The sequence below is a fragment of the Plasmodium fragile genome, assembly GCF_000956335.1.
Source record: "Plasmodium fragile strain nilgiri unplaced genomic scaffold supercont1.23, whole genome shotgun sequence".
Taxonomy (NCBI): Eukaryota; Apicomplexa; class Aconoidasida; order Haemosporida; family Plasmodiidae; genus Plasmodium; species Plasmodium fragile.
Window position 1 is genome coordinate 268,023 of NW_012192603.1, and position 27,253 is coordinate 295,275.

At 40.4% G+C, this 27,253-nt stretch overlaps 8 protein-coding genes across 8 annotated transcripts; 3 read left to right on the plus strand and 5 right to left on the minus strand.

Annotated features, from left to right (window-relative positions):
• Positions 1 to 1,714: 1,714 nt before the first annotated feature.
• AK88_02410 (uncharacterized protein) lies at positions 1,715 to 3,688 on the minus strand (the record flags this gene model as incomplete). The annotated part of the gene is made up of 2 exons (XM_012480041.1): positions 1,715 to 1,740; positions 1,855 to 3,688. The coding sequence occupies 2 exons, from the start codon at positions 3,686 to 3,688 to the stop codon at positions 1,715 to 1,717; spliced, it is 1,860 nt and encodes a 619-aa protein (XP_012335464.1).
• Positions 3,689 to 5,895: 2,207 nt separating this feature from the next.
• On the plus strand, positions 5,896 to 7,580 carry AK88_02411 (uncharacterized protein; the record flags this gene model as incomplete). Its single annotated transcript, XM_012480042.1, has 6 exons — positions 5,896 to 5,949; positions 6,261 to 6,368; positions 6,518 to 6,806; positions 6,962 to 7,035; positions 7,255 to 7,326; positions 7,479 to 7,580. 6 exons carry the CDS (start codon positions 5,896 to 5,898, stop codon positions 7,578 to 7,580), a joined length of 699 nt encoding a protein of 232 aa, XP_012335465.1.
• Positions 7,581 to 7,687: 107 nt separating this feature from the next.
• On the minus strand, positions 7,688 to 9,483 carry AK88_02412 (uncharacterized protein; the record flags this gene model as incomplete). The annotated part of the gene is made up of 6 exons (XM_012480043.1): positions 7,688 to 7,820; positions 7,974 to 8,033; positions 8,194 to 8,292; positions 8,428 to 8,576; positions 8,736 to 8,841; positions 9,104 to 9,483. The coding sequence occupies 6 exons, from the start codon at positions 9,481 to 9,483 to the stop codon at positions 7,688 to 7,690; spliced, it is 927 nt and encodes a 308-aa protein (XP_012335466.1).
• Positions 9,484 to 10,923: 1,440 nt separating this feature from the next.
• Positions 10,924 to 13,392, plus strand: AK88_02413 (uncharacterized protein; the record flags this gene model as incomplete). Its single annotated transcript, XM_012480044.1, has 1 exon — positions 10,924 to 13,392. The coding sequence occupies one exon, from the start codon at positions 10,924 to 10,926 to the stop codon at positions 13,390 to 13,392; it is 2,469 nt and encodes an 822-aa protein (XP_012335467.1).
• Positions 13,393 to 13,978: 586 nt separating this feature from the next.
• Positions 13,979 to 14,257, minus strand: AK88_02414 (uncharacterized protein; the record flags this gene model as incomplete). The annotated part of the gene is made up of 1 exon (XM_012480045.1): positions 13,979 to 14,257. One exon carries the CDS (start codon positions 14,255 to 14,257, stop codon positions 13,979 to 13,981), a length of 279 nt encoding a protein of 92 aa, XP_012335468.1.
• Positions 14,258 to 15,899: 1,642 nt separating this feature from the next.
• On the minus strand, positions 15,900 to 17,387 carry AK88_02415 (uncharacterized protein; the record flags this gene model as incomplete). Its single annotated transcript, XM_012480046.1, has 1 exon — positions 15,900 to 17,387. The coding sequence occupies one exon, from the start codon at positions 17,385 to 17,387 to the stop codon at positions 15,900 to 15,902; it is 1,488 nt and encodes a 495-aa protein (XP_012335469.1).
• Positions 17,388 to 19,167: 1,780 nt separating this feature from the next.
• On the minus strand, positions 19,168 to 23,805 carry AK88_02416 (uncharacterized protein; the record flags this gene model as incomplete). Its single annotated transcript, XM_012480047.1, has 1 exon — positions 19,168 to 23,805. One exon carries the CDS (start codon positions 23,803 to 23,805, stop codon positions 19,168 to 19,170), a length of 4,638 nt encoding a protein of 1,545 aa, XP_012335470.1.
• Positions 23,806 to 24,873: 1,068 nt separating this feature from the next.
• AK88_02417 (uncharacterized protein) lies at positions 24,874 to 26,406 on the plus strand (the record flags this gene model as incomplete). Its single annotated transcript, XM_012480048.1, has 3 exons — positions 24,874 to 24,907; positions 25,034 to 25,118; positions 25,365 to 26,406. 3 exons carry the CDS (start codon positions 24,874 to 24,876, stop codon positions 26,404 to 26,406), a joined length of 1,161 nt encoding a protein of 386 aa, XP_012335471.1.
• Positions 26,407 to 27,253: the final 847 nt, after the last annotated feature.

Consider the following 27,253-nt stretch of genomic DNA (forward strand, 5'->3'; position numbering starts at 1 on the left):
TGATGGATTTGTGTGGTTGGTTGTCCCACTAGGAGTTCATACAACTGCGTATGCTTTTATATATAAACTCACTTATCCTTTAGCACGCCGCGATGAAGACCATCCGTGTGTATTATGTGGTGAGGAGGGATGTAGCTCACTTGGAGATGGGAGATCTCCTCGGGTGATGACTCTTGGACGCTGTAAGGCTGTTCGCATGGGAGTACGTACGAATGGCGGATAATCCTATGGGGTGCACATATGCTTTATGCGGTGGCCTCCTCTTCTCTTCACTCGCTGATGATTGAACGGGTGGCCTGCCATAGCACGTCTCGCAAGGGGGGGTTTATATATACATACCCTTGCTTCTGTTCACTCTGGTAATGGAAAAAATGATGTATTTTTTTTTTGCTGTCAGTTTATGCGTGCATTTTGTGACTCGCTGGGGGAAGGGCACAGGTGGAGAAGCAGAAGGGGGGGGTCCAGAAAAAAAAAAAAAAAAAAAAAAAAAGCGCACAAAATGGCGCAAATTTGGTCAAACTGTGTTTACTTTTTTTTGCTAAAAAACTAACAAAACACTTCATAGTATATAATGCGACGCGCATATTCCTTTTTTCATTTTTAATTCCTGCTGTGCGTATGCGTAAGCGTGTGACCGGGGAACGAAGGTGAGGGTTGGAATGTCATGGGACCGGTTTAAACATGGAGTCGCTAAAAAAGGAAGCAAAACGAAAACAGGCAACGCAACTTGCAGCAGCAGCATAACCTATATATATTTGTATTCTGCTAAAATGAAACATTTAGCGCAAAAGCAATTGGCAAATGGGAGTGCACTTCACAGGGAAGCCAGGTAAATAACCGAGTGGGTAAATTCACGTGCAGTAAAATCTGTGTAAAAAAAAATATTCTGTGCCTTTTTTTTTAGTGTATGCATATTTATGTGAACAGAACCGCATGAGTTGTTTTCAATGAGGTCGGGATGTTACTTACCCCGTTTGCCCTTTGGCAACACATCATTTTAGGAGCAGCGTGAGTGTGGTTTTAATACCAATGATAGCAGAAACTGGCCCGTGTACACCCATGCGAAATTTTAGCAGCTGTGTGGCTTTTTCAACATTTGTTATTTTAAACCAAGTTGGAGATTTTACTCAAGGATGCGTAATTATACATTAGAGGTGTATGGAATATAAGAATTGGGCAACGGAGAAGGGACCAGGGGTGCATAGGGTGTAATGCGAATGATTAGCATCGGGTGGTGGTATTGGCGAGAGAGACATTATCGTAATGAGTCCGTGAGACGGATGGCGAGAGCTAATTTTAAAAATGTTTAAACGAAAAAAGATAAGTTTTTAAAATTTATATATCAGTGAAAATTGCTTGCACGGGGGGGAAGGCGGGGGGGGGGGGGCACGGGCCATGAATTAAAAAATGGGCACACGAAAAGAGCTAAGCAACATGTGGACTTTTTTGGTGGGTTTAAAAGGGGGCACAATCGACACGTATAGCAGCGCATTCATACAAACATAGAAAAGTAAACAGACAGGGGAGGGGCGTCAGCCAGCGCATCCAGGGTTGCCCACCTAGCCCAGGCATATTCAACACACGGGAAGTGCTACCAATTTGTTATTTTCCTGAAGGGGGGTTAATATGTCTCTCCGAATCGTTTTTGAGGTGGTCCGTGGAAATGCTAATTTGCTAATCGTTGGGCTGTCAGCTTGGCTTGCACAGTAGTGGTTCACTCGTCGATGATGAAGTAGGTGCCTGCGGGTAGGGGAAGAAATGGCGTACAGGAATGAATACAAGCGCATGTACATGCATGTATGTGTATGTGCGGACACGCGCGTTTTTCTCTCTTTTCCCCCTCGGGCATTTTACCGTTCAGCTTCTGCTCCTTATCCTTGACACTGTCGTACTTGTTTATTCTGGGTCGGTAGTTGGTGGGGTCTCGCCTAAAGGTGACATCAATTATTTTTAAAAACTTGTTCATGCCCGCGACGAGTGTTTGTGGTGTATTGGCAACGGTGTTGACTCCTGCCTGTCCATCGAACACGATGACATGATCGGCCAGATAGGTAGCCATAATGAAATCATGCTCTACAATAAAAGCTGTTTTGTTTGTATTAAGAATGAATCGCTTAATAATTTTGGAGACAATAATTCTTTGTTCAGAATCTAAGTAGGCCGAGGGTTCATCGATTAGGTAGATGTTTGTATTTTTAGCGAGGGTAATGATAATGGCAACTTTTTGTAACTCTCCTCCTGATAGGGTTAACACTTGATTGTCGAGGATGCGTTCAATTTTTAATGGCTTAATAATTTCATTATTAAAATAAGGATCTGTGTATAGGCCTTTTAACTTGGACATGAGTAGCTGTCTAACGGTGCCCGTATATTTTGCCTGAATCTGTTGTGGTTTGTAAGAAACGCTAAGTGATTCAAGAAAGCTAAGACTTTCTACATTGTCTGGTTTGATGAGTCCTGCAAAGAGACGTATGAATGTACTTTTTCCACTACCATTTTGTCCTAAGAGAACAAATATTTCCGATTCAGAAAAAATTCCTTTATCAATGGTTAAGGTAAAACTATTTAGTGTTTTTTTAATAGTTGGGTAATTATAAAAGTGTAATCTTTTTTTATCTTCATCTGTTACGTCTTGATCTGTGGCTAGTTTAAAATTTAGGGATTCCTCTCTTATGCGTAAGTTATCAGTTGGAACAAAGCCATCGAGGAAGACATTAATTCCTTCTCGTACTGAAAAGGGGGAAGTGACAACTCCGTATGCCCCTGCTTTTCCCCAGAGACAACATACATAATCACTTAGGTAGTCCAATATGGAAAGGTCATGTTCTACTACGATAATATAATTATCGTGTCTGACTAAGCTGTGTATAATTTTGGCCATGGATATACGTTGCTTAATATCAAGGTAGCTGCTGGGTTCATCAAACATGTATACATTAGTGGTTTGTCCTATAATGGATAAAAGTAAAGCAAACCTTTGTAACTCTCCTCCACTTAGGTCTTCTACATTACGATCTAGTAGGTGGTCCAATTCCAGTGCACTCATATATTGATCCTTTTTATTTAGTTTATCCTTTTTGTTTATTATTTCTAATATATTTCCTTTAATTTGTTTTGGGATCAAATCTACATTTTGTGGCTTTATAATTGGAGTAAGTTGTTCTTCTAACAGTTTTGTAAAAAATATTTGCAACTCATTTCCTCTGAAGAAGGATAAGATATCTCTCCATTCTGGTGGGTTACTAAATTTGCCCAAATTGGGTTTCAATTTAGAGGACAAAATTTTTAAAGCTGTTGATTTTCCTATTCCATTAGTTCCTACGAGACCTAATATTTGACCCAGCTTTGGTATGGGTAGTCTGTGTAGTTTGAAGGTGTTGGGTCCATACCTGTGCACAACGTCTTTGTTTATATCCTTTGGCAGGTTTATAATTGTTATGGCGGAGAAGGGGCACTTCTTCACACATATACCGCATCCTATACATAGGGTTTCACTTATGTAGGCTATCTTAGATGCGTGCTCTACTTCTATGCAGAACTTTCCTGTTTTAACTATTGGGCAATTTTTTTTACATTCCAGTTGGCACTTTTTGGGCTTGCATTTGTCGGTACTCACGATGGCGATTCTTAATTTGGACGCCTCCAGCTTGTTCTCCTTGTACAAGTCCTCCTTGTTCTTCTTCTTCATCCTGGGCAGCGGTGCGATGCGAACGATGCGAAGCGAAGTGGTTAGAAGCGAAGCGAAGTGAAGCGGCGTCAGTACGCACGTCTCTTGATGGGGAGTTCCTTTCGGACAAATTTGTTCCAATTGGGACACAGGGCGATAATCCACTTTACAGGCGTACAGCTCGATCTTCACACGCGTATGGGGGCGGTTTTCTTTTGAAAAAAAAAACCAAAATGCTACTACCCTGGTGTGAAACTAGAATGTCTTCAATTGCTGTTGGATTATGTGCAAACAATGTGGTACTTCAATTTCGGACACGTATGCCGCTAGACGAGGAACTATTCTTCGAGGGGAAAAACAACTTGGTGATCGCCTCACCCCGCGTGTGTCTCACAAGCTCAGCAGCTTATATTCCGACCTTCTGGATGGGGTGCGTCGTTTTATTTTTATATATTTCTCTTGTGTACATTTCAGCACTCGATGGCACATACATGTGTTGTTCGTGGGGGTGGTGAATGCAAATAGGGGGGGAGAAAACCCCGCGCATGGTATTATGTTATTATGCATACACGTACCTATGTATTGTACTTTACATGCGCATAGGTCGCGCTTGGGTCGAAGCAAAACGTGCGCGCGATCGAGCGCACTGATGTTTTTAGAAAAATGCTTGCAAATTTGCCTTCGTCAAAACAGGGTGGTTGAAGCCGCGGTTTCCCCAGTTGTTTGCGCGAACAGAGGGGCGCGAAGGAGGGAACACGGGCGCATAACCAGGTGAGGACAAAAAGCGGGGCGGGAGGCAACAAAAAGGAAAAAAAGGAAAATGTGAAAAAAGGCAAAATGCCAGGTTACCAAAACAAGCTGAGGGAAAAACGCGAAAAAATGAAACCAAAAATTGCTTTAAAAAAAGAACGCAAAAAGTATTCCTTAATAAATCACTCTTCAAAATTGGGATGACCAAAGGAGAAGGTCACATATTTTTCCCATCCTTGTGCGAAAAAAAAGTGAAAAGGGAAAAAGCGAAAAAAAGAAAAAATAACGCCGCTTTAAAAGGCGCGAAGGATTGACATTTGTAGATTTTTTTTTTTTTTTTTTTTTTCAAGTATAAAAATGGCACCCAATTTTGGCCTACGGGGAAAAAGGAACACCAAAGTGAACGTTGCAAGCGTGTTGGAAAAGATGAATGCGCCTAGGGGAGACGTTCAGCTTTGGGGGTGGGGGAAGTTGCTTAGGAAGAACCCACATAAATGTGCATAGAATGATGCATAACAAAATATAATTCACTTGCTTATTATTTTATTCACGTATTTTTGACGATGCTGCTTGGGAGAATATTTGGCCGCCGCCTTTGCGATTTTAACACGGGGGCTACAATGGTACAGTTGTTGTGTCGGAAATACATGGTCGGGGTGCAGCCGCGACCTACGTAGGACGTAAGGCGCTTGCGTATAGTACATAGTAGGTGCTGTGCTGCACACAGAGGGGAACTAGATCGGTGTGGGCTTCATGTAAGAAGACCAGTGTCCGCAACATACGGGTAACAACAGTCGATCATGAAGTATGCCGCTAACGTTGGCATCTCCTCCCCCTGTTGCGTCTTTTGGGGGGGTAAGAAGCGCTGATACTCGTGGGCACAGTGTGTAACACCCCCGGAAAATCCTACAGAACGATACCAATTCGAAGGTTGCATTTATATACGTGACCGACATAGGGTGAAGGGGGGGGGGGAAATTCATGCAGCAGGGGTAGTTATTTTGTGGGGAAAATTTATCCTGAATTTTTTGTGCTCATGTTTGGCCGTTAATATGTGATTTTTTTTTTTTTTTTTTGAGGAAAATTTGGGTGTTCGCGATTGTGTGCTGCTATAAGAAAAAAAAAAAAAAGGCAAACATACACGGAGAAGAGCGAAACTACTTCCAACTAGGCGGGTGTGACGCACAAACACTTTGCCTTTATGTGCACTGTGCAGGGAAACAGGAAACTGTTAATTCACTGTATGGAGAAGAGATTACGCTTCGAATGTGCAAATGTATGTGCTTGCCTATGCATATGTATTTGCATATAATTTTTTGCGTACAACTTTGGCCCATTCTTATGCGGGTGCCCGTGCGGTATATTTTTCCCCTGCCGCGTGAATACATTTACACCTCAATGTGCGGAGGGCAACTTGTCATTCTATACGCCCATTCCCCCATCTCGTCATTTTAGTAAACCAGCCAGCTTTGTAAACCATGGAGGTGGAGTGGGCTGCGCGCATTTTATCGCAGCTTCTTATTAAGGAGAAGGTTAAGTGTGGAGTAGAAGAGAAAGACGGGGGGGAATAAAAATAGGGGGGAATGCCCCCGCCTGATTGCTTCTCCCCAAGGATGTGAAATGATCAGCGTTTTTTGTTAGCAATGGGGAAATAATGCCACAAGGCAGGGGTGTGGCATACGGCTGCTTCACGCCGCTTCACAGCGCTTCATTCCGTGTGCATTTTTTTTTTTTATCTCCCTAAACCCGAGGCCATAAAACGTTTGGGTAGATGTGCACACAAATGTAACATTAACCGTGTTGACATGTATTTTTTTTACAACCCCTTCTCACACTTTTGCAGTGTCTGAAGGAGAAGTACGTTTTCAATTTGCTAAAAAAATTTGGAGACGTGAACCATATCATTCAGCACGCGAACGAGAAGCTGGAGTCGCTCGGGTTTATCATTAATGTATGGCGCGCGCACACGGCGGGGAGTTCACAACATGACGGGACAAGAGCTGTGCGTCCGCTTTTGTATGGCTCTCTATGTCGACTCAGTAAATGAAAAAAGGAACCCAAGTCTATACGCATTTTTTCCCTTTTTTCGCATCCCCACAGAACGAACTGATAAATGGAGAGGAGTACTTCATAATCGGATGCGAGAAGCTAACCATTCCTAGCAAGAGCGGCCAAACGGATATATCCCCCGAGTCCGGTGCTCTTAACATAAAAGATGATTATCTGTTCAATTCTGTATTTAAGACCAACGAAATAAGTTTGTATTACTTAATAATTGATTACATAATTAGTAATAATCGGTACCTAAGTGTGAACGTGGGGGACGTGACTTATGAGTCGTTGTGCGTTGAGTTAAACATAAAAAATTCTAACATGCAGAAGTGTATACGTAAGGTTTAAGGGGGCCAAGTTGCCTGATTGATTATAACATGGGGGGAGGACAAATGCAACCTGCCCTTTTTATCCCCCTCTGTTGCCACCCAGACAGTCTGCTAACACACATATATTCACGCGTGTGCGTCCCTTTCCCTCACTGACATGCAGTTAACAAATTGCTGACTCACAACTGGCTACGAAAGGAACAAGGAGAATTAGCACTGGGGCTCCGTTTTTTTACGGTATGGACAATATTGAGGAGTTGCACGAGAATGTCATGTGCATGTATGAGCTTGTTGGTGTGGTGTATGCAACGACACGCGCGCAGGTTTACACAAAAAAAAATGAACACAAACGAATGCGGCATGCAGGTTGAGAGAAGCGATCGCGAGATATTTTCACCCATGCACATGCACTTCCACACACGAACGCGCGCGCGTAATGTTCCCTTTTTCCTGAAGGACCTGATAAAGTACTTCCCTCTTACAAATTTGGACAAGTGCTCACTCTGCAATAACGCAGTGATTGTGGAGGTGGGTGACTGGCAGCTACAACGCTGGGGTGTTGAGACGCTTTACGAATCTTTGCCTTCCGGAGTAGGGTGTGGCCTTTTTTTTGACCCCATTTTACACCCCTTCTGCCCAAACTTCATGTCTTCTATTATTATACCCTTCCCCTTTTGCAGAGCAGGCAATGCACCAACTGTTTATCCTTTTATCACATCCACTGCTTCAAGGCCCTTGCGAACAAGCTAGCTCTTTGTTTCATTTGCAAAAATTCCCTTTAAGTGTTGTGTGTTTATAATTAACGCTTCCGATGGGGCTATTTCCCCCTTTTTTTTTTTTTTTTTTAAATCGCGCCTTTGTCCTCTCTGATGGGGAATCCCTCAAATGGTCAATAGTTCGAGGAGACACCATCCTTTAAGACGTGTATGTACACGGGTATGGTCATGTTAACGTATCGCAAGTTGATTGACACCACTGAAATTTTTTTTTGGTCATAAAATTGGAACATTCCGTTTGTCGTCCTGCGGGGGGGGCGGGCATGAAAGTACAGTGCGGAAGTGCATGCGCGCGCTCGGTTAGGCAGGCGCCATCTCAGCGTCGCATCTCAACGTGGAGAAATGAACATGCAGAAATGAACGCGCACAAATGAACACGTAGTCGCTCGTCTTCCTTACTCCCTGATGTTATCGAAGAGCTTATCCTTTCCTAGGCTCAGATACCCGATGGGGACAGAACTGATAAAGTTTCGAGGGGTGAAGAGGACATGTGCATGCGGGAAGGAGAGGTTCGGCTGTGCCAGGGTCGCTCGCACATAACCCACGTTAACTACGCAACAGCAGTGCACTCATTGAACAGGCAAAGAGCGGGGTAATAAAAAAAAAAAAAAAAAATTACTGTGTGGATCCTTTATTCAGGTCGGTGTAGGTCCTTCTTATAACTTTGTCCACGCTTTCCACAAACGTGTCTTCGTCTAATTGCAACGTCGTGAAGGTTCTGAGGGGAGATGCGCGGGGTACAAAAAATGGGGTACAAAAGTGCTGACCAAAATGGCTGCTACATGTAAGCAGCAAAAAAACAAAAAATAAACCATAACAGAACACAGTCATTATCCATTCTGCAACAACTTACTTGTTGTTTTTTTTAATCCTGGAAATGATGTGCGCATATTTCTTTGTCCGTATGGTGGCATCAAAAATGAACAGGTCATATTTATTTATTTGCTCGTTCATCATGTCCTCTTTGTAGTAGACTCCTTCAAATTTGTCATACGTAATGACCTACCAAGTGGGGCGGATGTATAAAAGTGCGGTATAAATTCTTCACGCATGGGTGAGGGGAACAACACATGAACAATATGTAAAGTGGTATATATATAAAAACATTTGCATGGCACTTTGTGAGGCGTTTTCCGTTGCTTGCTTCGTCCCGTGGCGTACCTTCTTTACCCTCTTCATTTTATTATCTATGACCATGTTTCTCCACTTCTCGCTCTCATCGCTGACTAGGATGATCACATCCGTGTAGTAGGAGTGAATTAGGTTGCTGTGTGGTGTGGAGGGAAGTGAAGCAAAATGGAGTAAAATACGGTATGGTGAAGCTGGTTAGTGGCTTTGCACGAGGTATCTCTCTTTGTTTGTGTGTGAAGGGCTAACTGGCTACATTGTGAAATTGGCCAGCAAGCAGGCACAGCGCTGTTCAAGGTTATACCGCGATGTGCCTTGTTGAACACACACACACACAGTGTACACAGTATATGTGTGACGCCTGACGCGGGGCCGCTGCCCAATCGCTCATAATTGCTTACATGGGAAAATTGTAGGCCTTGCCTACATTGTAGTTTGTGGACAGGTCAAAATTGCAGTAGAGCATGTGAGTGTCGTACAGGAGATTTCTAACATGTTCGTTTACGACCTTGTCGAATATGAAATCATATGCTTTAGAGAATGTATTTGGTTCAATGATGTTATCATATGTTTTCACATGAATGGGTAAACTTTCTTTGCTGTTGATTTTAATTTTTTGTGTTGTTTTTTTATTATTATGATTTAGCTTGGATCCCTTTCCATTTAAAATAGCTTTTTGAAATTTTTCATATTTTTGATTCGTCTTTACAAGCCTTAGGAATTTTTTGTTTTCCTTTTTTTTCTTCTCCAGGATTTCTTTCTTTTTCGCCTTCGCCTTCATTTTGGGGGGTTAAGCGGTGCGTCTAGTTTGGCGGCGTTGAGCGGGGCGTCTGATTTGGCGGGCGTTATGCAGGCTAGGACTTGCTTTTTATTCTTCTATCGTAACGGCAAACGTGTGCATATACCACTAGACACTTCGGTTCCAGTTAGTAACGCAGCGAGGCCTTATTTGTTTCCGTATGTTTAGATGCAAACAAGTATGTGGGGGGTGCTACTACGACGGTGGTGACAGAGGGACAAGGCACAAAAAAAAAAAAAAAAAACGAGATGACAAAAATGTCATTCGCAGGGATGCAAGTAGATTCTACAAAAGATGCAGGGGAAATAAAAACTATGGAGTTCAAAGAATTGGTTGAGGAATCAAAGTGGGAATCATGCAAGCCCCGGGGAGAAATAGGACGTGCTGGAAGTACAGAACGTGTAGAAGCTTAGAGAAGGCATGTGTGCGTTGTTATATATTGTTAAAAAGGAGGACAGGGAACAAACGACATGGCAGATCGGGGGCACAAGCAATCGGGCAAACAGTCGAGGCAACAAACGATCAAGCGAACAAACAAACGAATAGGAAAATAAATTCCAAACGAATAGGAAAATAAATTCCAAACGAATAGGAAAATAAATTCCAAATGAATAGGAAAAAAAAAAAAATACCAAACGAATAGGGAAAAAATTCAAACGAATAACAAACAAATAACAAACGAATAAGAGCAAACGCATCGTAAATGAATGAGGGACAAACGGCGCGCGCTGCCTCGTATATAGCTGCGTACACTTGGACGTGGGCGCAAAATGGGGAGAGGTTCACATAAACAGAAACATCACGCGCGCAGCAGGACGGGAATGATCAGTCTAACAATTATTAATTTTCAACAAGGGACATGCGTTACATCTGTAGCGCCTTGCTTATACTGTCGTCATTGGGAGTGGAAAAGCGTTTTTTCCGCACTCTCAACCCCCAAGGCGTTATATATATATTGAAGGGATTCGCTAAGATGAGAAGCGGCAAATGCAGAGAACTGTGTAAGTAAAGTAAAATATGCAAATATGAGGATGTATGTGTAACGCTAAGTTTGTACCAACTTGAGGATGTATATTTATATGTAATTTTTTTTTTCAGACTATGTCACACATAAACGGATGCAACCTTTTTTGGGGGGGAGTAAGTGTATGCACTTGTGTTAGTGCCATTCGCTAATACGTATAAAAAAAAAAAAAAAAAAAAAAAAAAAAGAATGAACGGAAAGAAGTGGAATGGGGATGACACAAATGATGAAGAAAAACAAAGCAAATAGGAAATAATGCAAATTCGTTACCTTTTGTGGATAAAGAAAAAAAAGAAAATGTTTCATTTGTGAGTAAAAGGAATATGGGGAAAAAAAAAAAAAAAAAAAAAAAAAAACTTTTCAAAATGAAAAAAAAAATTATTTAAAAAAAAAAAAAAATGCGTAGGGTTACCATTTTAACCAATTTTGGACGCAAGAAAAGGTATACATTTCCAAGGGAGGGAAAAAATCCATTCGTGCTTTGCAAAAGCGAAAGAAGTGTAGGCACAACTCATGCTGCGATAAGAAGCACACATGGCGATAATGTAAAGACAAAATTAGAAAGAAGAGAACATGATATAATTTTACACAAATCAACATGCTCGGCTGTCCCATCCCTATTAAGTGATTACCACCAGTACAACACAAATGATCTCATCAAAGTTTTAAATTTATACATAAAGTCCAAGAGTGATAATATTGAATTGTTGAGAAGCGTTTCGATGAATTTGCTGCTGCATAAAGAAAAACTAAGATATGGGGAGATAATCACATTGTTAAAACAATTTTCCGTGATAAAATGCAAAAATTATTTTTTATTTTGTTATTTTAAAGATGTCCTGATGGAAAATATCCATTTAATTACTTGTGATGATTTAGTGGACATATATTTTTCCTTCACTAATTTGAATTATTTTCATTATAATTTTTTTTTTCTAATTGAGAAGAGAATATTTCACAACTTTCATCTTTTAAATTTAAAAAAATTAATTTGCCTGATACAATGCTTTAACAAGAAAAAAATTATTTCGAAAAATTATTTAACCATATTACTTTATAGTATTTCAAAAAAAATAAATGAGTTGGACACTTTTCAGCTTTCTGTCCTTTTCGTTTTTTTTAAAAATTTTAACATAAATAATAGCATCCTCATAAATTCCTTAATTCATAATTTTAATCAACATGTGAATGTCAACTCTGAATCGAAGCAGCTAGCCATTTTTTACAATTTTTTGTCTTACGTTGGTAAGAAGTGCCATAGGAATTATCATTACTTTGCAAAGGAGAAGGAGCTCATCGGCTTGATAAAAAATTTTGCTTTGCGCTATGAGGAGCAGTGGGAGTGGGGCCCAAATGGGCCCAGTACAATTGTGGGAGGAGAGGGTAACACAGGTGTACACACCAACACAGTGACCGACGCGGTTGTCATTTCGAATGGCGACACCTCCATCAACGCAGGGGCAACCATAGAAAAAAGGCTGTCCATTTTGGAAACTAATTTCCTTACCCAAAGTGACGAACTACAAACCTTGAGGGAGCATACGAATGCACTAAAGCAGAATTCGTACAACGTCAATATGGTGTACTCCATAAAGAACGCTTTAAAAAACGTGGAAGCTATAACAAGGAAGAAATTGAAGAGCATGCCCATTGAGTCCTTGTGCTTGATATCCTCTTCCGTAGCAAACATAGATAAAAATAAATTCCTCTTGGAAAAAGTCGCTGAGGAAGTGGGTAAACAGTCGACCAAATTGACTCCCCTGCTGGTGAGTTTTTTGATGCTATCTTTTAGCAAAGCGGGTCACAAACATGGTAGTCTAATTTACTACTCGCTGCAATTTTTTTATAAATATCACAATTTTTTTAGTGTAAATGAGGTGGGATTGCTGTGTAAAGCACTACACAATTTTTCTCTTAAGGAGAATGAATTTGTGGACGTGCTGAGTGGGTTTATGTTGAGCGTCCTTGGTGAGGGCAGTAGTGAGGAAAACGGCGATGGCCGCGGTGAGGACACCCTCGTTCGTAGCAGCGGGGAAGGGGGTTGCAGGAACGACCGTGGAGAACACTTTAATTACAATGCGGACGATGGTACGTCTTGTGGAAAACAGGTCGAGAAACTCTTTTTTGAGGTCGAGAAGAGCATAGATAAAAGCATTGATCAAATGAATTACGAAGATCAATTCACTAATTTGAGGAGCGTGCATATGGAGCAGGAGGGTAAGAGCTACAAGGACGCAAAGGAAAGGGGAGGTGACCGTGAAAATAAAAGGATGTACAGCGATTTTGTAAACTTTAGCTATATTGATTATGAAAATATAAAAAAGAACAATTATTATGCAAACAATTTGTACAACATAAAAATGAGCAACAAGGTTTATATAAATAATGTCATATACATTTTGGAGTACTATGCTTTCAACCTGGTGAATATTCCGGAAATATTGGACCTTTTCTGTGACTTTTTTTTAAAACGAAACATGAATTATATCTTGTACTCCAGAATATTTTACGCCTTTTATCTGCTACAGTACAGAGGAAATAAGGTCTACCAAATGATTGACAAATTTAATGAGTGTCAACCCCTGTATCAAGTGATGTACAAGGAGAGGCACATGGAGAAGCTCTTGGGGTCCCTAATTTATTTTTATGAAAACAAAACGGAAGGGAATAAAATGGACAACATTTACTTTTACGTTTTGTCCAAGAGCTACTTTTCATTCATTTTTAATTTTTCAAAATACATTTTAACATTTTTGTTTATTAAAAATAGTAATTATGTGCTACGCAATTTTTTGGTTCATATAGGGGAAATATCGTTGGGCAGGGACGACTGCATTTATCTGCACAAACCAAACAGATTGTATTGAGGGTGCCTGGTGTTGAAGACAGCACGTGATGGCGTAAACGGTTGGTAATGTATCATAAAACAGTGTAGATATGCAGAACCGTCTGTTACGGTTTGCAATGTGTAAAAAAAAAAAAAAAAAGGAAGAATGTGTAAAAAACTACCTGAACAGTTCATATATATATACGTAAAAAAGGCAGAAATAGGCAAAAAGAAACAAAAGTGCACTTTTTGCCTGAACTGTTCATACGAAACAGAACAACAAACATGTTAGTATATACTTCCTGTTCAGTTTATGAAAAAATTCAAAGGACCACAAGTCCGAAACATGGCAGGACATAACATAACGTATCAGGACTTCCTATAAAATAATATCACTACGAGTGAGCAAAGCAGCTCTGCTTATGTCTCTTGCGCGTAGTGAGCTACACAACAATTTGCACAGTTTTTACTTATTTGTGACTTTTTCATTAACTTTTGCACATTTGTCCGTCCAGTTATGCCTATAACTGGGTGTGTAATGTGCCTTTTATTTGCTTATTTGTGTTAGGTTCCCTGCAAAAGTTGGACACTCTGTGTTTTTTTTTCTTCTGGCAAACTCTGCTGGGTTATGCCTTTTTTTGCATTTCGTTGTTCAAATTTTGCGTGAATTTCATGCCAATTCTCTGCGAAAAGACAGAAAACTTTTTAACGCAATTTAAAATGCAATTGTTTTCATTGTTATCAAGTTCCTTGGACCTGAATGATGTGATACACTCGTTGAAGCATCTTTCAACAATGGAGTTATATGTGCTCATAGTATCTTCATATTCCGCTTTGTTTATCTTCTTCATAATTTTTTCCCTATCGCTTTTGTTAAAGCTGCTTAAATCGAGGGACTTCTCCATTTTTTCAGTTCTAGTGTGTCTTGGTAATTATTTTGCAGAATGAAATATGCACATGTTAGTACGTGGTATAGGAAATGCACACCTATTCTGCGGATAAATATATTTGCGGCAGTTTCTGTGTCCTTGGGCAGATCATCCTTTAGTATGCTTCATGCATATTAGTGTTTGGCATTATTGTTCTACGGGGTGACGTCGTGAGTTATTTTCTTGTGCTAGCGAGTAGAAAAGGATCTCAAACTACGTAAAAGTATGCAGTAACACGCAAAGGAGCAGCGTTGTCAATGTATGGCTATGCTCGCTAATGTTGTTACGTGCAATTAAGGAGTAAACATGCGCAATGGTGAGATGAGCGTTGGTTAACAAAAATGTATAAGGGCGAGAGGTGCACGGTAAAAGCCGTGTTATAATTATGTGCACGGGGTATCTGTTTTATGCACACGGGTACATGTAAAATAAAAAAAGAGAGGCATAAATGGGAATGGTATTAATCCTTACTAGGAACTACAACAACGTCGATTTGGGAAGCAAAAGGATATTATACTATCATATTTTTCCTTGGCGAATAAAGCATTCTGAAGTTAATTTTTGACCTCATTTGTTCAGCTAGCTTCCTTCATCGTTAGCAACTTCTACATAAGAAAAAAAGTGCGTATTTAGGGCGACGATTAATTTTTTTTTTTTTGTCAATGTTGCGCCAAGCGTAAGCTATTATTCTAGCCACAATTTGCGCAGAGCCAGAAAGGTGCAAAATATATATATATATTTATGTACACGTAATGCATACATATATATATAAAAAAAAAAAAAAAAAGGCTATGCTGACGAGAAAAAATGAACTCACCGCCATTTTGCATGGCATAGGTAATAGTGCCTGGAGTGTGCCGTTTGTACGTGTGTTTTCATGCACAACAGTGTGGAGGCGAAAGGGTGTACCCCTACAAAATGTATTTTAATCCCGTTATGCAAGATTTGACCTTTGCTTTGTTGCAACATTATTCGTTGCATTTTGTTCCATTTTTACTACTGCCCTGGAATGCGGTGTAGCACACGAGGGTTAAAAAACTGGAGTAAATTAATCATACAGTTTTTATGACTGTTATTTGTTACGATAAAAAAATGGGGAATTTTAAAAAGGCTGCTGGGAATGGGAAATTCGTATGAGGTGCAGTGACAAAATGCAGTAGGGGTGTGGAAAGAAAAGGAGAAAGAAAAGGGGAACAGAACGAGGGAGGTAACATAAAACGGGCAAGCTGCATCGTAACGGCGTAACGGGGAAGCAAGGGAGCATTACGCAGCAGAGTGACTTGCCCGTGAAGGAAACATCCTGTACAGGACAGGGGAGCTAATTCACGTGGAGCGAAGCACAAACGATGGAGAAACGGGGGAATAAATAAAAAGTATTTGTGAACACTGTAAAAATTGGAAAAGATTAAAAGCTGCTTAGTGGGCATGTAAACAGGGAACGGTTTTAAAAATGGTCGGCATGGACGATGAGCAGTTGTGAAGATACCCAGTTGTGTGTGGGGGGTATGATTATTCATTTTTATGGGATAGGCGTTCCCACGGACATTGGGTTGATGGGGCCTTATATTGTGATTGTCCCAGTGTGTGCCATTTCTGCACGTCGCTCCAATGCATAAGCTCACACCTGCGACATCATATGCTTCAAAATTTCGTACGACATGAACTGTATGGCGCCCGAGGGGATGGACTTGAGCATGGAGGGAAACAAACCGTAGTAGAAATTTCTGACCCCTTCGCAGTGGTAAATATTTTTAATACAATGCATGGTATTTTTGTATATATAATTTCTGTTGTCTATTCCGTTGTTCATCATTCTCTTGCGAACAGTGTCTCCTGGGAAGACAATTATTAGCGAGGAGAGGTTGCTGAGCGATCCGGCGATAGATGAGTAAATGGCCACAGAAGTTAGCGAATTTGATTTGTGTGGAAAATAATTTTGAAAAATATTTTTATAAAAATCAAAAAATAACATTTGTAATGTTACATAAGGTACTCCTGTTAATAGGGTTGGTAAATATCCTTTGAAGAATCCTGCAAATCCTTCGTTACTATTAATTTCACGAATAATGCCAAGGATGGACTTTTTTTGATTAAACATGGAGCTGTTATTCCTCAGATATTTTTCATTTATTCCTAGGGCTACTCTGATGCTTAGTAAATCTAGGGGATACGACAATGTCTTTTGTATTATACCTGAGGCATAGCCGGCCATCACACTTTCGTAATAATTAAAGTTTTTTTGTATCACTTGATTATTGTTTTTTGTATCATTTTTGTTAGGTAACCCCTTGGGGAACAGCTCTACTGCAGCGCTGTCATCTTTTTTTTTTTTTTTATATTTTTCTTTTATCAAATCATTTGTTCCAAATTTTGCTGAGTAGACGATTCCGCCTCGCACGGTGTTGATTAAGTTTCCCTTCCACAGGCCCAATATGCCCTCTTCCTTTATTATAAAGAGGAAGCTTTGAATAATGCTTTGATATTTGACTGGCTGGCTACTAGCACTGAGTGTTGTCCTACTCAAGCAAATGCTTTTTCTTCTTAATGCGTGTTTCACATTAGTGTTGATGTTTAAAAGGGGGTAATTGTTACTTACGTGATTATTTATATTTGCCTTATTGTGATAGGTGTGCAAAATTTTTTTAAAAACTTGATGAGGGGAAGAATACTTTGCGTGGTCATAGCACCTGCACAGTTCAGCGTATTTTACGCTTGTGTTCATAATTTTTTTTTTTTTTTTTTTACTATTATGAATTATTTCATTTATGGTGTTTTTTAAATTACGGAAGTACACATTTTCGTTGTGTACAAGTCTTTTTCTTTTTGAGACCGATTCTATTGTTTCGGTTTGTATGCTTGTCGATTGGTCTACACCGTTTAACAGTAAACTCTTGCTTGTGATGCGTTTTTTTCTCTTGCCCTTTAAATCATCTTTGTCTCTCTCTTTGGAGTAGTGTTGAAACATTGGCTGGATCTGGTAAAAGAGCTTTATCCGGTCGAAGGGGGCGAATAATGTTTTGGTTACCAGGCCTGACACCAGGCCGCACAGCAGGATTTTATTTTTTTTTCTTTTTTTCGCTTCTTCATTGTTGAGTTTTGCTTCCATAAAGGGGGTGAGCGAATGGGAAGCGAACAAATGGAGAGTACGCGATCCACGAGGCACGGGGAAAGTGATGCCTCAAATGGAAGTGGTACCTCTAATCAATGCGGTGGCACTTTCTGCTGGCGCAACCCCCTTAGCTTCGTCCAGTTGTGTAGAGATCTCTACTCAGCTGTACTGCAGTCAGAGGATACCACATGAGGAGCACATCCGCCGGTATGCATTCGGGTGTGTCTTTCCTCTCGTCATATGTGATGTGGTGTGGGTGGATGGATGAGTGTGCCCATGTCGTCCAGGTGACTGTCGAGCTGCGCAAGTAATACCTGTTTAAGGGTGCCTCAAAATGCACATGCACGGGTGACGCATATTCCTGTACGTTGCACGTAGGAACATTTACGCTCTATTCGCAGAGTCGTTCGATTAACCTTTCGCCTTTGTGAAAACAAGTTGACGAAAAAGAGAAGGAATTATGAGAAGTGTATGTAAAATTTTCTCCACTTCAACAAAAAAAAAAATACTCCTCTTAAGTGTTTCGCTGGCTCGTATACACCCTGGTATTGTTGTACTAGTTTAAATTTTTGCAACAAAAAAAAAAAAAAAAAAAAAAAAAAATTTTCGAGCTATGCATCACGTCAACAGCAGAATGAAGCTTATACTTGCCCATTGTGTAACATTCTGAAGGGGGTTAACAAAGTGACGAGGCATGTGCCAAAAAAATGGCCCGCTACAACAGTATGTAAGGTGTCGTATGTTTGGATGGTCGTTAAAATATTGCCGCCATGGCAACGTCGACATTATTGTACACATGCTGGAGAAGCGATGCGATTCCAGCTAGCGATTTGGAAAAAATGAAAAAAATGTGTTAGTAGGGAGGCATGACCCACGGCACACCCACACATACTGCTTAACCAGCGTAGAGGATTTTTGTTTGTAATTAGAGATTGCCCAAGAGAGGAGCAAAAAAAAAAAAAAAAAAAAAATGTTTAGTTACCACTTTGGTGCATTTTTACGTGCCCAACATACATCACTGGGGACGTGCCTTATAATAATAATAAAATAGGACTTAATCAGATTTGGCGTATGCAACAAGGGAGAAGGGATGTCTCTTCTGTTCTGTTGATGTGCATTTGACAGGATAAAGTGTGTGTGCACATTTCTTATGTCCCTCAAATTGACGTAACCCTGGTTTGAGTGCACTACTGGGGGGTAAGGGGTACACGATAGTTACTCACTTAAATATAGCTCCCTTACCATGGATTCTTTACAACATGAGAGGACCTTACATGGGTACTTTTTTTTTTTTTTGTAGATGTAGACCCATTATGAGAGATCACCGCGCGGGAGTATCAAAGGGGGAAAGCGTTAGGCCTGTTTGTTTAGCACCATGATTGGTAGTCTGTTAACCCTTGCTTTAATCTCCCCCCCCCCATGGTTTGTTTGCCTATCTATTTTTCGGCGCTTGCATATAGATGACGACGCAAGTTGGAGGCCCGCAGTGAGGCCCCATCTGGGGAATCATTACATATGCGAAGTTTGAATAATCAAATGGTTAAGGAAAAGACGGTCATGTATTACCATAGGTGGGCCAAAAAAATGGGAAAGGAGGAAGAGGAGAGAGGGAATGGGTGTTAACAAAAAAATAATAAAAAAAAGAAAGGTGCAAGAAACGGTGTGACCGGCAGTTGGGAGAGTGAGTAACGTTAAAATGGGGTACTGTATCACCGCGATTAATGTTTCCCCTTCGCGCAGATCCATTTGTAGGATGAGGTCTAAGGGAAAGGCGACATCACACCGCGTCTGTGTTTAAAAAGTCGTAGAGCATCTTGGCGTTGCTCTTGCTCATGTAGGCTTCCAGCTGCTCGACCGTTTTTTCGCATAGTTCACGCAATGAGGTGACGTTGTTGATAATCAGGTGCATGTTTTTTTCCGTAACGCCTGGGAGGGCTTTCAATATTTCCAGGGCGTTCCAGTTGGTGACGCTGTCCATTCTTCTTAGGGCATAACTGGTCCCGTCATCGATTGGCAAGGGGTTTAAATTTTTATCGAATAGGTCATTTATTGTTTCGTACTTGTAGTCGTTTGACGGTTGTTCGTTTTCGTTGTCCCAATTTTTGTCCTCACAGCTGTCTAGCCGCTGGAGTTTGTTTTGGTTTGATTGTTCCGCTGGGGTATGGAGGGATGGGAGTGGTTCGCTTGCCTGTCCATCTGGGTTATTCGAAATAGACAGCGGTTGCGTTGAGGGTAGCGGCTCCGTTGATGATAGGGCCTGCGTTTTGCACCGCCTGGGGTCTCTCGCGAGCTGCTGGTGGGCGTCCCTCTCCAGGGTCATATCAATGTGCAGGGATTTGAAGATGTCGGGCTGCTCGGCATTAACTTTAAGGGACCAGAAAAGCTTAACAGTAAAGAGAGAAAAGGGACTCCACAAAATTCTAAGTCTACTAAACTGAAGGCATAGGATGATTAATTTGGTGTAGACTGAATTTTTATCTCTAAGGGAAGAGAAGTAAAACAAATGCTTTGTATTGAATTCGATTAGCAACACATAGACAGAATAATATTTGGACATTTGATTGATCTGGTTATAGAGTCTGTTACTGTTTAATGATTGAATGAGGTCCACGATAGTTTTCCTTTCAACGCAGATATCCCTGGTGAGGACATAATCCCCAACGAGGAGGGAGTAGGGGATGATGTGTATTTTGCTCGTGTAGAGTTTGTAGGAGAGGTCAGATTTTAACTCCCTAATATCAACAATGACGATTGGCTTGGTGTTGTTAAAAATGCTATAGAGGATAAAATTTAAATTGAAGGAATCTATGGAAAAATTTTCTAACACCTGTTGAATTTTTGAGATTGTTTTTTCGTCCAGGTTGGAGAGTGTGATTTGATTTTTTTTACTTGTTTTATTTCTGTAGTTGTGCATAAAAAGTTCTTCCTCCTCCATACTAATGTAGTTTGTGTTGAGATTATTTAAGAAGGCTGTATTATTTTCTACTTGTTCTTCCACTTTTACGTCTTGGAAATTTTTAAATTCTTCACACAGGGCTTTGTTGAAGTTTAAGAGATTTTTTTTGTTTTGCCGAAATCTTTTCTGGAAGAGAAAATAGGAGTCTACGACTTTTTTAAAGAGGTCCTTATTTTTGTTGAAGACATTTCTGTCTACTTGAAATAGGAAATTGTTTTTATTTTCGATAAAGTTGAGCCAATTAGTTTTTTCCACCTTAACGTCGTTCAGGTACTTGTTGTATAGTATATTGTTTTTGTAGAATAGGAGGAACACCTCGACTGTGTTGCACACGCTGCTCAGGGTTTCTAGCGTCTTGAAGTTTTGCGCCCCGCGGTCAGCGAAGTGAAACGGTGATGTATATTTATTTGCATCCTTATTTAGTGCCTCGAGATAATATCGCTTAGCGCGCGCGGCGTGTGGGCTTCCTCCCTGTTCCTTCTTCAAAAAGGATTGCGCTTCTCCGACGTTATCATACATCCAGCTATTCTCTTCGTACTTCATCACCTCAGGGAAACAACTTTCTCCACGTAGTTTATATACATTGTTCTGGAACAACCTGGCGCAGTAAATTTCAACGTTACGAAAAATACTCAAGTCCAGCTTGGTCAGGATAATTCTGCACGGTTTTACCTCCATAAAAAAGAGTTCCAAAAATTCAAGATTTCCACAGTACTCATTTATTTGGAATAGATCATCACACCTTCGTTTATAAGCTGCGTTATTTTTCTTCAATCGGCAAGTGATATCCTCTAATGAGGCAACCTTTGTGGTGTCTCTACCGTTGCTAGGAAAGTTTTCCCCTTCCTCCGTGCATGGATTGGCTCCCTTCCTTGTGTTCGCATTAATCGCATCAATTTTGCGGGAGCAGTCCTGGATGAAGGTGTCCGGCGCATACACCGTATCGTAGTTTTTATTTATACACAGTATATAAATATGGGGTTTTATATATTTTAGGGATGTGGTTTTGTTTTTAATGAGCTTGTAAGGGATGTAGTAATCCACATTATCTGAGCGCATGATGTTTTTGATTTTACGAAACAAGACATCTGAGCTGTTGGAAGAGGAGTTATACGAATTGTCTGAAATGTAAAACTCACGCGTTTGTTCTTCTGGCTGGCGGAACAGTTTCATATCTACTGTGTTATCATTTTTGTGGAGCAGTAGGTTGTAAATTTCTTTTTGGGTGTAGTAATTATCTACAATTATTGCGATGGGGTATTCTACTTTTTCTGCATCTATGTGTTCTGTTTTTTCAGCCACGCTTTTCGCTTCATTGGTATGTGACTCATTGTTTGATTGGTCTTCTATTTTGGGATTTTCTTCTCCTGTGTCGGAGTTTCTTTTTTCCTTCTTTATTTTCTGCTCGGCTGGGCAAGTAGTTGTTCTTTTTTGCGATTCGTCTTGTGAATAGACTTGTGAGGAATCTTTCGAAGCGTCCGTTTTGGTCCCCCCATCAGGGGCACTCACTTTGTCATTCGTGTTGCACGGCTCTTCACTTTGCACAGTTGTGTCGTGTTTTTCCGGAGTGCGCTGCTCAATTTTGACCTTGACGTGGGGGCAGCTCCCGTTTTGGGAGGTCACCACATGGGGGTTGCTTTGGTCTAGTTCTATTTCATTTTGTCCTTTTTGCGAAGCTGCAGTGTTTGATTCGCTCCCCTCTTTAGGCCTCTTGAGGAGGAGAGCGGTATCGTGGAGGTCTCCGTGGGGGGTGCGTTCTGTGCCCCTTTTGCGCGCGGAAGGCAAACTACCCTCCGCATTGACGCTGTTGCGCTGTCTGTTTTGGATCATCTTTTTAAACTCCTTGAAGTGTATATCGCGTCGGAAAACGAGTTCGTGTATCCAGTTGTAGAGTTCACTTTGTGTTCGCTTCACTTCATACGCCTTGTTGAAATATTTCCCGTCGTTCTTCAATTTGTGGAAGACGACAGGAATATTGTGCTGGTTGTTGATATCCAATTCTAGGTTCATATTAATGGCTTTTAAAAAATTGATTTTCCTTTCCCTAGATAAAAAGAAAATATCATTGGCCTCGTTACAGTAGAGCCATATGGATTCTTTATCGTCCTCCTTGATGTTGTTAAGGTAGTTATCGAACACTACATGGTCATATACGTAGAGATTGTTAAGAACATGAGCCAGGACAATAATTTCTTTTAATAATTTTTTTGTATTGTAGGTAAGATTTTTGCTCTTGATGTAATTCATGGTGTATTTTTCAGCGCTGTCTGAATATATGAGTGCATTTATATCAAAATCCGTAAAGGTATTATATTTTTTAATTTCTAAATTTAGGTAGTGTATTAGATTGAGTAAGTTTTCCTCGATTGTGTTCATATCGGATGGGACGTCCATATTTATTTCGTAAATGGTTGGTTGTAAAAAGTTATTGTTAAGAGAGATATGTACATTTTTATGAAATCGGGGATAACAGTAGACCTTTTTTATGCTTAATTTTTGACTTAAATTTGTTATATGCTTACTATTTACTAACCTTTTATGGTTACTAATCCCTTTTATAAAGCCATATTTGTTTCTCTTTCTGTAGAGCTCCGTTATGAATACTTCTTTTGTGTTATATATTAGTTTGTGGTTTTTGCAGAGGAAGATACCATCAATTATTTCGGGGATGATTTTAAATGTTAGCATATCTATGAGTAGTACGTTGGATGAGATGAAATACACTCCCCTCTTTATGTACAGCTCGATTCTTTCTTTTGATTTTTGGGTTGCTATATACTCTGTCTTGAGGTAATTTATTTTTATCTTATTATTAAATTGTTTGTCCAGTTTACTCACCTCCTCGTAGAGACCCAGTTGGTACTTCAGAAACAGGTTGTACTCTTTTGGGGACACGTTTAGGATGAATATGAGTTTGTTTTGATTCCCGGGTGGGGGTGTCTCTTTTGGTGTGGGTGTCTCTGTTGGTGTGGCTTTGTCATTTTTCTCATCCTGTATTTTTTGCACTTCCCTTTGGTGTCTCTCTAGGAGTGGGTCCTCGTTCGCATTGCATGTCTTGGAAGCGTCATACTTGAAGGAGTCCAACAGGCTGCTTATTCTATCTTTCCCTATTGAGCCGGTCGGTTTGTCCTTCACACTTATCACCTGTTTGGGTGTGTTGAAGAGTTCCCGCTGTGAAGTTGCACTTTCTCTTGACTTATCACCCCAGTCAGGGTTGTCTCTGCCCACCTGTTCATCATCTTCGTCGCCATCAACCCGTTTGCTTATGTTAAGCCCGAACAACTCGAAGAAGATATTTTGCTCTTCTGGGCATTTTTCATACCACAGGCACTTATTCTGATAGTAAAAAACGAATATGGCCAGAATATTCAGCTCGTTAAATCCATCTGCCAGGAGAATGAGGGAGTCGTGCTGTATGAGCTTCTTCACGATCTGCTTCTCATAGTAGAGGGGGTACATTTTTTGCGCGCATACGTGTGTGGGGAAATATACTCTGAATTGGGAGTCAAGGTCGGCATGGAAAAGAACACAAAACAAAGTTGTACTGTCCGGTGAAGCAGTTACGTACGCACACACAGTGACTTCACGACTGTTTTCGCACCAAAGTGTGGATTTGTCATTCTGGGGGTGAAGAGCTCACTGTAGGGCATTTCTTCGCTTCGTCCCTATGAGTCTTCATTTTTTTCATTTTGATCCCTGCACTGTTAACCCTTTGCACAACGCATAGCTTGTGTGCACCGGGGAATGGATATACTCATTTGCACAAGAATTGCTTTTAAAAAAAAAAAAAAAAAAAAAAAGGTAAGAGCGGACGCGAAGCTAAGAGTAAAAGTGAATCATTCCCGTGCTGACCCTTAAGCACCTGTGTATGTAAATACATGCAACTGCTCTTGCGCGGGGAAGTGCGTGCAGTGGCACAAGCGTCCGTGCACATGTTTCTATCACATGTGAAGGCATAAGAATGTTTAAACAAAACCCGGTTGAAGCAATTCACAACATTAATGTTTGATTTATTTACGTTGTATTTTTTTTTTTTTTTTTTTCCTATTTGTTTTATATTTATTTATTTCTTTTTTTTTTTTGTTCTTTTGTGCCTGTTTGTAAATGAAGAGATAAGAAATAAAACCCCCGAATTTGCAAAAGGGAACAAATAATATTTGTATATGATAACATTTGTCCCTGTATGTATTTTGTTGATGGTTTTTTTTTTTTTTTTTTTTTTTTTCTTCCCCCTTGCGTTCAATTTTTCAGAGTGTTAAACCTTGGCAAGCATGAAAATTTGCGAAATGTCACTGCTGGGATGTGCTTACTAAGAGAAAACCAAAATAAACATATGGTGCATGCATATACATACACGAGTATGTACATGTGACTTGCTTATATTTATAGAGCTTCACTACTCCCTGTAACTATCGGAGGACACGAAAAAGCACATTTGGAAGTGTCCATTTTTGGGGGGTAGGCCACCTTTATGACCCGTTCAGGGCAGAAATCTCAAAGCCGACTTGAAAATATTCTTCAAAAAGGATGGCACTAAATCCCACGCTAATTCAAGGACAGGGTATGTGTAGCAATGGTGGAGGAGGACACTTAATGGGGCAGTTGTATATATACGGGGTTTTCATTGTGGGCTTCCACATTTGCGCATATTTACATTTCCTCCTTTTTCGCTTCTCTCCCTGAGCAGAGTTCCTATTTCCTGCCAACAAAGGATCAGAGTTCACGTACCTGAGAAGAGACGACGTAAAAATGAAGCTCTACCTCCCAGACCGGTGCGTAAGAAAACAGCCTTTCGAAGTATATTACGCATAAGTGTGCGCATGCGGATGGTTGCGCGAGTGTGTAGTAGTAGTAGGACAAATGGGGGGGGCGGGTCTCTTCCGGTTTGTTCCGCCTGTCTGCTATAGCTCTAGTGCGCAGTTAAGGGTGTCCCTGCAACCTCGTTCACTTATATGTGTATATGTTCATTCCCCACCCCACGCTCTTATACAAACACTTACACGCACACGCAACTGTAGAACGATAAAGGAGGACGGCATGATTTTCCTAACGAGCATACGTTTGGTATTTATCAAAAATGCACGGAGCAGAACGAACCCAAATTTCATATCCGTGGAGTTTCCACTAAATTTGATTGAGAAGCCTACATTTGAACAACCCGTGTTTGGGTTGAATTACCTGTCTGGTGTAGTTAAGCCAGTATTGGATCATCCCAACAGTATAAACAGTACGTGCAAATGGAACCTGATTTTTTTGAATGGACAGTGTAGTAGTTTCCTTAATTATTTTTTTAAAGTATATGAAGCGGCGAGGATAAACAGACCGTTAGGTTCCCTGAGCGAATTTAATGAGCAATTTTTTTCAAGTAGTAATGCATATGTGGATCCCAGTGACCCTACCTTCTTATATATAAACGAACCCAACCCAGAAAATCTTTACAATACACAAGGAATGACGCAAAATCATTACATTACTCCGAACAATCAGAGCGGCCAAGATGTACCAGTGTATAAGAGGCCATACGCTTCTCAAAATAGCACGAATAGCGGTTCGAATAACATGCACAGTTATAATCAGCCAAATTTTGTGGGAAGCTACGACTACGGGAGTGGCAGAGCGCAGTACGGCCACCAGCCATATGTGCCACTTGGGGATAACGGGCCAGGGTATTCGAGCCAGAGTTATGAAGCCCCGAATTATGCAAACCCTAATAGCGGCGCAAATGCCAACACAAGTAGCAACCTATTATCTCACTACAACCAGCAGGTTAACAGGAATGCCTACCCCAATCAGGAAAATACAATGTCGCATTATAATCAACATAGCGGTTTTGTAAATTATGATCAGCCAGATAACAGAAATGTGTATGACCAACAGAGTGGTAACTCTGCACCTCAGGGCCCACGCGTACATCCAATGTATAATCAACCCAACAATCAGCAATACAATCCTGCATATAATGAGCAGCTTAACAATTCGAATAATCAGACCGGGGCTACCTGCTCTTATCCTTCGAACCAACAGTCGGGGGAGCGTAACGGTGGACAGGCAAATAACTAGATCGTGAGTGTCCCGTAGAGGTACCCCGTTAGGTGAAGAGGAAAAAAAAAAAAATTATAGTAAAATATGAAAAAAATTCGTGCAGCTATAACGAATGGAGAATATAAATGCAGAAATATAACCGCATATAATTTTCATATTTGATATTCTTCTCATGTAAAGTGTTTGAAAAGGGATTTTTTTTTTTTTTTTTTTTTTTTATTAAGAACCCGGAGGATGCCACCACGACGACCACCCATGTTGATAGTTTGGTTGTGTAAATTATTTGTACATATTTGACGTTACATGAAGAGATAGTGCTTACTGCTTGATAAAATAAATTAATGATGTAAGAAAAATTCGTCTCAGAGGTTACATACGTCAGTTGGATGAGATTTAATTTACACCTTTTGTGAAGACAAATGTGAATATGCTGGGGTGTATGCTGTGGGTGGGTGTGGACCGCCTGGGTTAGTGCACCACGTGTTGTACTCATTTGCACTGGTGTAGTTGAGACAGGGAAGTTGCTCCCGTGTAACTTGCTATATGTGCATGTAGTTACTGCTCCTCTTTGTCTATGGTGACCTTTTTCTTTTTTTTTTAAATGGCTCTTTCATGTGGAAAGAAGAAAAGGGCAATTCATATGATATGTGGATTTAACAGTGAGTACTTTCACCATATTAGCAGTTTTTATTCATATTTTTTTCTTTTTTTTTTTTTTGTAAAAACGGGTGTTTTGCCTCTAAGTAAAAGTAAAAAATGAAAATGGTAAAATGGGCCATTTGAATTGGGCATTTGTTAGGGCATATCCAACATACACTGGAAAAAAAAAAAAAAACAAATTATATTTTAGGTAGTAAGGGGAAAC